Source organism: Rhincodon typus, chromosome 10, assembly GCF_021869965.1.
Source record: "Rhincodon typus isolate 14 chromosome 10, sRhiTyp1.1, whole genome shotgun sequence".
Classification (NCBI taxonomy): Eukaryota; Metazoa; Chordata; class Chondrichthyes; order Orectolobiformes; family Rhincodontidae; genus Rhincodon; species Rhincodon typus.
The window spans coordinates 63849343-63860132 of record NC_063341.1 but is presented as its reverse complement, the minus strand read 5'-3'; the positions used below and the strand labels follow the sequence as shown (position 1 = coordinate 63860132).

General features: G+C 43.1%; 1 protein-coding gene across 1 annotated transcript in view; it reads left to right on the top strand.

The window, feature by feature from the left end:
- The window catches only part of abcd3a (ATP-binding cassette, sub-family D (ALD), member 3a), a 90339-nt gene that overhangs the window by 26305 nt on the left and 53244 nt on the right, over window positions 1-10790 (top strand). The window contains exons 4-7 of the mRNA XM_048601541.1: window positions 1160-1248; window positions 5298-5367; window positions 8061-8158; window positions 10299-10422. Of these exons, the coding sequence (XP_048457498.1) occupies window positions 1160-1248; window positions 5298-5367; window positions 8061-8158; window positions 10299-10422 (381 nt within the window). The remainder of the gene's footprint in view (window positions 1-1159; window positions 1249-5297; window positions 5368-8060; window positions 8159-10298; window positions 10423-10790) is intronic.

The following is a 10790-nucleotide window of genomic DNA, read 5'->3' as shown; positions in this document are numbered from 1 at the left end:
TATTCTTACACCTCTATTATTCTTACACCTCTATTATTCTTACACCTGTGATCTCCTGACATTTTTGGTTCTCAATTTCCCACTGACTATTGGGGAGGGCCTATAATACAATCCCATCAAAGTGATCACCCCCTTATTTCTCAGTTCCACCCATATTGCTTCACTGGATGATCCCACAGGAATATCCTCTCTTAAGTACTGTTGTGATATTTTCTCTAATCAAAAACACCACTCCCCCTCCTCCTGTCTCCCCTTCCATCCTTCCTGTGACATCTGTACCCTGGAACTATTGAGCCGCCAGTCCTGCTCCTCCCTCATCCGTGTTTCTGCAATAGCTATGATATCCCAGCTCTATGTTCCCATCCATGTCCTGAGTTAATTCTGCCTTATCTGTGAGGCCTCTTGCATTGAAATAAATGCAGTTTAATTCATCAGTTTTTCCTTGTTCCCTGATGTGCTTTTGCCTGCCTTGTCTATTTAACTTGCTCACTTTAACTTCTGTACCGACCTGAACCCCACTGTTGTCTCACTACTGCTTAGGGACCCAAGCACCTGGCACACTAGCTTAAGCCCTCCCGAGTAGCTCCAGCAAATCCAGAGATTAAAATTGAAATCTGTCTCTTTTCTATTTCGTTCAATATAGTACTAAAATGCATTAACCTACCAAACCTTCAAGGAGTATTGATCAGGTTCTATGGCAATTTCTTGGTTTAACGAACATATGTGTACATGTAGTGTAGTATTCAAATTTTAAAACATCAATCAATGCTTCTATTCCAAAGTTTGGATGCAGTGAAAATGAATTTTCCATTCTCTTTGGTTTCCTTCAGTATTCTTTGTCTTTCTGTAGCCAGGAGGGGTGAACGGAGAATGTTCTGTGGACTATTTCCTGTTGCAGTCCCTAATTTAGTTGTTATACTGTGCTTATTTTAGTTTCCTTTTCTCTATTCCCTCTCATGTGGCATTAACTTGGTATCCACTTGATCACGTGGTGAGGAATTAAAGGAAAAACTGTCCCCTGTGGTACCAATGTACAGTGGCATCCATGTGCAAGATGTCAGGGTCAACCAAAGATATGAACCTTTGTAACTATTGGAGGGAAGATGTCTTGTTTGTATCAAGCTAATATTTTTATATCCTTGTTTTTTTTTCATTCTAGTCTGCATACCTGATTCTCATTGCAGTCATGCTTGTTGCTCGAACCTACTGTGATGTCTGGATGATTCAAAATGGAACTATGATTGAAAGGTATGTTTGCAGATCTCTGTTCATTACATATCTATCTGGATAAAAATATGGGAACAGTTGGTTTGAAATGTTTTTTCACGGAATAAACTTCATTTTTGATCCAATCCCACCTACTCCCAATTGTTTAGGACTCTTTAAATAAGATTGGCTGAATTTCCACGAGGCCTGCTGTTCTGCTTTACACCATCGAAAAGCAATTTTCACCTAACTGTAGTCTGGAGAGGTCCTTAACAGAGTGTTTCCTGAGTCAGCTCATTTCAATATTCATTACAGTGGTAGTTGATACACATTCTTTTTAAAACAAATATATTTTGCTAGAATCCATGGGAATTAGAATACAGCTTTTATAAAGGCTGGATAGCCAAGTCACTTTTTGTGGAGAGTTAAGCATTGTCACCTAGAAACCATCTGTTGACACAGAGGGTGGTGCGTTTATGGAACAAACTGCCAAAGGAAGTAGAGGTCAGAAATCACACAACACCAGGTTATAGTCCAGCAGGTTTATTTGAAAACACAAGCTTTCCGAGCCTCACTCCTCCTTCAGGTGTTAGTGAGAGAGGTGGTTACAGAATTTATAAGTAAAAGTTCAAAGGGTCACACCACTGATGAGGGTGTATTAAACAAACCTAAGATGCTGTTAAATTCAGGTGGATAGAGTTAAGAAGGCATATAGTGTGTTAGCTTTCATTAATAGAGGGATCGAGTTCAAGAGCTGTGAAGTTATGATGCAGCTATATAAAAGCCTGTTTCGGCCACATCTGGAGTATTGTGTCCAGTTCTGGTTGCCTCATTACAGGAAAGATGTGGAGATGTTGGAAAAGGTGCAGAGGAGATTTACCAGGATGTTGCCTGGAATGAAGGGAAGGTCTTACGAGGAAAGGTTGAGAGAGCTAGGGCTTTTCTGTTTAGAACGACGAAGGATGAGAGGTGACTTGATAGAGATGTACAAAATGATCAGAGGTATAGATAGGGTAGACAGCCAGAGACTTTTTCCTAGGGTGGAGGTAGCTATCACGAGGGGTCATAGTTTTAAAGTGAGTGGAGGTAGATATAGGGGAGACATCAGAGGTAGGTTCTTTACTCGGAGTGGTAGGGGCATTGCCGGAGAGGGTAGTGGAGTCGGCCTCATTAGGGGCATTTAAGCGGCTATTAGATAGGCATATGGATGATAGTATAAGGTAGGGGTGGACGTTAGATAGATGTTAGGATTAGGGTAAAAGTTCAGCACAACATCGTGGGCTGAAGGGCCTGTGCTGTATTGTTCTATGTTCTTTATTCAGTTAGATGGTTTTAATTGATTAATATGTATGTGTAAATCCCTGAATTTCTTTCAAGTCACTGCCCTGAGAGAGCTAAAGGTTTTATCTGTGTAAAGAAGAGGTGACGTTTTAGGTCAGACAATGCATATTAGGTGTGAGGACTTGTTTAGAATATGTTTGTGTTTTAGTCTCGAGTCAGACTGATTTTATTTCTAAAGTAGGAATTCTTAAAATGCCACATCGACTGTCTATAAATTGTGTGCTTTTTGAACAAAATAGGACATACCTGCAAATACAAATCCACCCCATAGATTTACGTGTCACTTTCTAACTGAATAAAGATTTGACAGCATCTTAGGAACAAAAGCGAAGTTGCTTGAAAAGCTCAGCAGGTCTGGCAGCATCTGTGAAGGAGAAAACAGAGTTAACGTTTTGGGTCCGGTGACCCTTCCTCAGAACTGATGGTGGCTGGGAAAACATCAGTTTATATGCAGAAAATAGGGAGGTGGGTGGGGTGGGGAGTAAACGATAGGATAGAGCCAAAGAGAGAGAGAGACAGTTGGACAGACAAGAGTTGCTAACAATTAGGCTGGGAGGGTGAATAGTTGTTAATGGGGACTGTTAGTGACTAACAACAGGGGGTAGGTAATGGCAGGCTTTGTGGTAACAAGGGGTGGGGGGCTGGGACGTGGGAGAGTTTAGGCCCTAAAATTATTGAACTCAATATTGAGGCTAGAGGGCTGTAGGTTCCCCAAGCGGAAAATGAGGTGTTGTTCCTCCAGCTTGTGTTGGGCTTCGCTGGAGCACTGCAGCAAGCCAGAGACAGAGATGTTGGCCAGGGAGCAGGGTGGTGCGTTGACGTGGCAGGCAACAGGTAGTTCAGGGTCTTTTTTGCGAGCAGAACGTAGATGTTCTGCGAAGCGGTCGCCAAGTCTACGCTTTGTTTCCCCAATGTAGAGGAGACCACATTGTGAGCAGCGAATGCAGTCGACTAGATTCTGGGAAGTGCAGGTGAAGTGTTGGTTCACCTGGAAGGTATGTTTGGGCCCTTACATACTGGGGAGGGAGGAGGTAACTGGGCAGATGTTGCATCTTCGCTGGTTACAGGGGAAGGTGCTGTAGGGTTGTGGGGAGGTGTTGGGGGTGAAGGAAGTGTGGACCAGGGTGTCCCGGAGGGAACAGTCGCTGTGGAAGGCGGACAAGGGAGGGGAATATGTGTCTGGTGGTGGCATTTTGCTGGAGGTGGCGGAAATGGCGTCTGATGATCTTCTGGATGTGGATGCTGGTGGGATGGTAGGTGAGGATAAGGGGAACCCTATCGCTGTTGCGGGAGGGAAGAGAAGGGGTGAGGGCGGAAGTGCAGGAGATGGGTCGGACCTGGTTGAGGGTCCTGTTGACAACGGAGCTGGGGAATTCTTGGTTGAGGGAGAAGGTGGACATGTTGGAGGCTCCCTTGTTGAAGTTGGCCTCATCTGGAGACGGAGGAAATGGAGAATGGGATGGAGTCCTTACAGAAAGTGGGGTGTGAGGATGTACAGTCCAGATTGCTGTGGGAGTCAGTGGGTTTGTAGTGGATACTCGTGGCCAGTCTATCCCCAGAAATGGAAACAGAAATGTCGAGGAAGGGAAGGGAGGAGTCGGAGATAGATCAGGTGAAAGTGAGGGCAGGGTGGAAATTGGATGTGAAATTGATGAAGTTTTCCAATTCCAGACGAGAGAAGGAAGCAGCACCGACGATATCATCAACGTATCAGAGAAAGAGTTGTGGGTGGGGGCCGGAATAGGACTGGAACAGGGAATGTTCCACGTACCCCATGAAGAGACAGGCATAATTAGGGCCCATGCGGGTACCCTCTTACCTGAAGAAAATAGGAGGAGTTGAAGGAGAAGTTGTTGAGGGTGAGGACAAGCTCGGACAAGCGCAGGAGGGTGGTGGTGGCTGGGGATGGTTCAGGTCTTTGCTCCTGGAAGAAGCGGAGAGCCCTAAGACCCTCCTGGTGGGGAATGGACGTGTAAAGGGATTGCACGTCCATGGTAAATAGGAGGTGGCTGGAGCCGGTAAACTGGAAGTTTCTGACAGCATTTTAGATTTGTTTAATACACCCTCGTCAGTGGTGTGACCCTTTGAACTTTTACTTAAAAATTCTGATACCACCTCTCTCACTAACACCTGGAGGAGGAGCGAGGTTCAAAAACTTTTCAAATAAAGCTGTTGGACTATAACCTGGTGTCGTGTGGTTTCTGACCTTGTCCACCCCAGTCCAACACTGGCAGAGTGTTGTCCACATCATGCCAGAGAACTGGTAGAGGTGAGTACAGTTACAACGTTTGAAAGAAATTTGGACAGGTGTATGAATATGAAAGGTTAGAGGGATGTGGGCCAAACGCAGGCAAATGGGACTTGTTCTGTTTAGGAAACCTGGTCGGCATGGATGAGTTTGTTTCTGTGCTGTATGGTTCGATAAATCTGGGAAGTCTGAATTTTGGAAAGTGGACATATAGTGACAACTTTGCTGCCATTGATCAGTGGGATCCTGTACGTTGTTATCCATGATCCCTACATTGAGTGAATGGTTGCTTTTTCTATTTCGATTCTTTGGAAGATTATTCAATGAGAGTTTGAAAGGAACAAGTTGCCATAGCTGAAAGAGCAGTGTAGGCAGACAAGCGAGATTGAGGACCTTCATGCATTTCATTCAGTCATTTTCTAACCATATTTGGAATAATAGTGTATGTGTGTTTTGAACAAATTGAGACCTAATCTTTGTCTTTGCATGTCTTGATTTACAGTGCAATTATTGGCCGGAGCACCAGAGATTTCAAGAGATATTTATTCAACTTCGTGGCTGCAATGCCAGCTGTAAGTTTTTTTTTCCGTTGCTTGTTATATCAATAGCTTCAGATAGCTAACTTTGGACTGACAGTCAAATGTAACTGCAGGCATTTCTGTATCTACAGTACCCAACTACTTTGTAAACTTTCTTTAGCTACTTCATCAGTGACCTTTCTTCCACCATAAGGTCAGATGTGTGAATGTTCTCTGATTTCCACCATTCATGACTCCTTAGATACTGAGGACAGCAGTCTGGCTGAAGTTGATAAATGACAAATAACATTTGTGTCGCACGAGTGCCAGACAATGATCATCTCCAAAAAGTGGGAATCTAACCATCAAGTTTAATCTAGGTAAGTGTGAGGTGCTACATATTGATAGGGCAAATCAGGGCAGGAGTTACGCACCTAATGGCAAGACCCTGGGGAGTGTTGCCAAACAAAGGGACTTTGGAGTGCAGGTTCATAGTTCCTTGAAAGTGGAGTTGCAAGTAGACAGGGTAGTGAAGAAGGCATTTGGTATGCTTGCCTATATTGGTCAGTGCATTGAGTATCGGAGTTGGGAGGTCATGTTGTGGCTTACAGGACATTGGTTAGACCACTTTTAGAATACTGTGTTCAGTTCTGGTCTCCTTGCTAAAGGAAGGATGTTGTTAAGCTTGAAAGGGTTCAGAAAAGATTTACAAGGCTATAGAGAGAGGCTAAATAGGCTGGGGCTATTTTCTCCGGAGCGTCAGAGGTTGAAGGGCATAGACAGGGTGAATAGACATGGTCTTTTCTCCAGGATAGAGGAGTCTGAAACTAGAGAACATAGTTCTAAGGTGAGGGGGAAAGATTTAAAAGGAACCTAGGGATCAACTTTTTCACACAGGGTGGTGTGTATATGGAATGAACTGCCAGAGGATGTGTTGGAGGTTGGTACAATTACAACATTTGGAAAGGCATATGAATAGGAAAGGTTTAGAGGGATATGGGCCAAATGCTGGCAAATAGGACTAGATTAATTTAGGATATCTAGTTGGCATGGATGAGTTGGACTGAAGGGTCTGTTTCCATGCTGTACAACTCTCTGACTTTAACATTTGACTTTCAGTGGCACTATCATTGCTGAATTCCCCACTGTCAGTGTCCTGGGGTTTCTGTTAACCAGAAACTGAACTGGGTCAGTCATATAAATCCTGTGGCTGCATGAACAGTTCGGAGGCTAGGATAGTGAGCAACCTATCTCCTGTCTGCTGAATTTCTGACCATTATCTACAAGGCGTGCTTCAGGACTGTGATGGGATACTCTCCACCTGCCTGAATGAGTGAAGCTCCAACACCATTCAAGGAGTGTGACACCAACCAGCGCAGGGCAGCCTGCTAGATTGACAACCATTCACCACTTTCAACATTGATTCCCCTCACCACCGATCCACAGTGCCAGTAGTGTGTGCTATCTACAGTGTTCACTGCAGGAACTCACCAAGGTTCCTTAAACAACCGCTTTCAAACCTGTGACCTCTGCCTTTAAGGTCAAGGGCAGCAGATGGGAACACCACCGCCTGTGCATTCCTGAACGAGCCTCACACCGTTCTGACTTGAAACTATGCCGCTGATACTTCATTGTTGCTGGGTTAAAATCCTGGATCTCCCTTCCAAACAGCATTGTAGGTATCTCAACACCTAAAGGACTGCAGTGGTTCAAGAAGGCAGTGCACCACCGCCTCCATGGCAAGTATCTCCAGTAAGATGGCAGTGGGATAGCGCATCTGAGCTTGGGGCTCATCTGCTCTGACTATTCTTTTTGTTTCATTTTTTTCACTCTCTCTGTCCTTTCTGATTTTATTTTCTCCTCTTTTGATTTACTTACCCCTTGTTGAAGAGCTCTGTCCTGGCGTCAACATCAGCGACAGCGAGGGGGCCTAGTGCAGACTTGCATAGGCCCAGAGGTGTGGACTTGCGGTAGTGTTAGAGGCGAGTTTATGTTCCTGGCGGCTTCTGCGTCGATGAGACAGTCCTAGCACTGACTCATGGCTGCTGTGGTGGAGGAGAATTTGGATTCCTGGCAGCATCTGCCTTCAGCACAGATTCATGGATTTGGCAGTGGAGGTGAGTTTGGGCCTGGTACGATACCGAGCAGCATCAGTATCGGCATCGGCTGAATCATCGAGGTGGGCCCAAAGCAGATTCATGGTGGTGATGGAGTTGAGTATGGGCCGCTGGTTGCATCGGTGGTGTCTGCGTTGGCGATGTCCGGTGAGGGTGTCAATGGACCCGAGATGGTGCCGAAGAGTGGACACTTTCGTTCCAGCGGCAGCACTGCGAAGAGGACTCATGCCTGGCCACCAGCCCCATGACCCATGGTGGAGTATCTAACAAGAACTGTAAAGTTAAACACCTTTTCTTTATTTCTTTATTTTTCTATCTTTATATTCTATGTTTTGATTTATTTTTTGTGTTTTAAGATGGCACTGGAGATTGGCGATACTATACAACACTTCACTGTATTTTGTAACAAAATGTGCATGGTAATAAATAAATCAAAAATAAGGATGGGCATTAAATATTGACCTAGCTATTGACGCCCACAATCCCATGAATGAGTAAAAAATGCTGTAAAGGCTCCAAATTAAGATTGGATGCTTGTGTTTTCAGGATACTCTTGTTAATCAAAATTAGAAGTTGTACTTCCTAAGTGCAGTTTTTAGTGATGCTAATTTGTAACTTGTATTACTTCAGATATCTCTGGTAAATAATTTCCTGAAGTTTGGTTTGAATCAACTAAAACTTCGATTCAGAATACGACTCACCACCTACCTGTATGGGGAGTACTTAAAGTAAGTCAATAGCTTTTGGAACAAAACAGTAAAGTAAATTTATATAGTAATTATTAAATAAAACTGTCTTGTCTGTGTATTCTGATTGATTTAGAAGTAAAAGGTCAAATAATCATGAGCCTTGAGTTTGAATTAATATTATAATTTTAATCATTGGCCATTATCAAACAAAAATATCATTTAAAATTAATGATGAACTAAAGCGACTGCACGTACTGCTAGCTATGCTGTTTTAAAACACCTTCAAGAGATTGATTTTAAACTGCAATAATTTTTCACCTAAGTTGGGAATGGGGAATGAGGTAGTGGGGAGGGCAGCAAGTGCAAAAGTAGCTCACAAATCTTACTTCCAGACTATGTTAACTCTCAGGTCTTATCTACATCGCTGTCAGGCAAATAGTTGCCTGAAGCTGAGGGGAAAGTAGCAGTTATTTGTTGGGTTGAAGAGGAAGTTCAAGAAGTCTGAAGCAATAGCCAATAACAAAATAGACTCACTGGGAAAAAGCATATCATTAGAGAGAAGGTTCCTGGAGGGCCCAGGGCAAAAGGAAGCTTACCTGCTAACAGCAATTAACTGGCTGAGGTGCCTGCTGGAATCTGACAGGGATCTCATGAAGTAATGCAAATCATGTAGTTTGAGGTGCGTGCTGAAAAACCCTGAGCAGGGAAGCTGCAACAAAGGAAATTGTTTAACATAATTTGGAAGATCTCCTCATCCTTCCAGACCTGCTTCGCTCTTCAGGGAAAACCATGCCAGATTCCCCATTCAGACCTGAGTTAAAATGTAGAGGTCTACCGTTGAGGTTGGTTGGCTCACCGAGCTGGTTTGTTGTTCCGCAGACGTTTCATTACCCTGCTGGGTAACATCATCAGTGCAGCCTCCTAAGAAGCGTCAGTGTGTTTTCCTGCCTGGTTTTTAAACTCTGGAGTCCGTTGAGCTGGATTGTCTCACTTCCTGTTTTCCTTCATAGTGGAGAGTATATGGAGTCAAGTTCTGTGTGTTTATTGATGGCTTTCTTCGTGGAGTACCAGGCTTCTAGGAATTCCCGTGCTTGTCTCTGCTTAGCTTGACCCAGGATTTTGGTGTTGTCCCAGTTGAATTGGTGATTCTCCTTATCCATCCTTATCCATACAAATCTACTCCAAAACCTTTGTAGAGGGCTACCATCAATATACTGGGATCCGGAGTTGCATTAATTCATGAGGCTCCTATTTGCTTCCAACAAGTGCCTCAGCCATCTAACTGGTGTAAGTACTTCGAATGATGACCAGTGTGATTGCTATGGAGTGGCAGCTTTTTTTTTTTAAAAGACATGTTCCTGCCAGGCAGGTATTATTAAAATCACATCCAAGGTATTTTTTTTTTGTCCTTAGTGTGATCCAGAAGAAGGTGAATTAAACGTTTAAACATGTAGTGTGTAGCTATATGTGCCTATCTCTTTAAGGGGAGGTTATACTGAATTTTGCAATATAACCTCTGCCCTGCATTGCTTCCCTTCGCTACCCTCTTATTTGAATAAACTACAGGTGCAGTGAAAGCCTAGAGACATTGACCTGTAATATACTTTGTGGTAAATCACATACGGGAGCGTTTCTTAAAAAGTTTGAATTTGCCATTAATAGTAATAGGAGCAGAATCACTGTTGAGAAAGCACAGCTGAGACCTGTAGGCAGATATGATCTCTTTGATATTGCAGAATGAAAGATCCTGCCCACGTAGCAGTTATGCCAAAGCAACGTGGTCTAATTTTGGATTAAATGCCACTGTAAGACAAGTCACTGACTCAGTAACTGCCGTCCCTCAGTTTCCCAAAATCTGGCTGCGTATGAGAAAGAAGTGTGTTGGTGTTAGGCAGCAGCTGTAGAAAGTGTGCTTTGAAATAGGTTGCCAAAAACCACAGGCAGTATGTTAACAATGGCTCAAGTATATCAATTACTTATTGCTGTCATACTGTATGTACTATTTATAAAACTTAACAATAAAACAATTATAAAGGAGCCAAGTGAGTCTAAAGTCTGTTATGCAATGTATTAAATTGAGGAATTTTAATCAACCACTAGAACCCACCATATTAATAGTTAACATTATGAGTATTTTAAATTTTTTTTCACTGAAGCAAAAATGTTTTTGTTTTGACAGAGGTTATACATATTATAAAATGGGTAATCTTGACAACAGAATAGCAAATGCCGACCAGCTATTAACTCAAGATGTGGAGAAGTTCTGCAACAGTGTAGTGGATTTGTATTCAAATCTCAGTAAGGTGAGTTATACCTATCACTTCCGTAATCCTCCTCTCGGAAATACCACAGATTATGAATTTAAGATGACATGACTATTGCATAATCCTTTTACTTGGATTTTTCCAGTGCCCTCCGATTGGCCAATTAGCTTGCACCCACTATAGATCTGCACTGATCCATACCTCTGTTCACAATGTCCTCATGTGTACCAGATCCTGTTCAATCATCACTCCTGAGTATGTTGACCTACAGCTATTAATACTATTTTCTTCTCTGAAATAGATGGTGGGGTGTGTAACAGTGAAAATGCAACCCTCTAACAATTGTTTCAGAGATAGTAGGAACTGCAGATGCTGGAGAATCTGAGATAACAAGGTGTAGAGCTGGA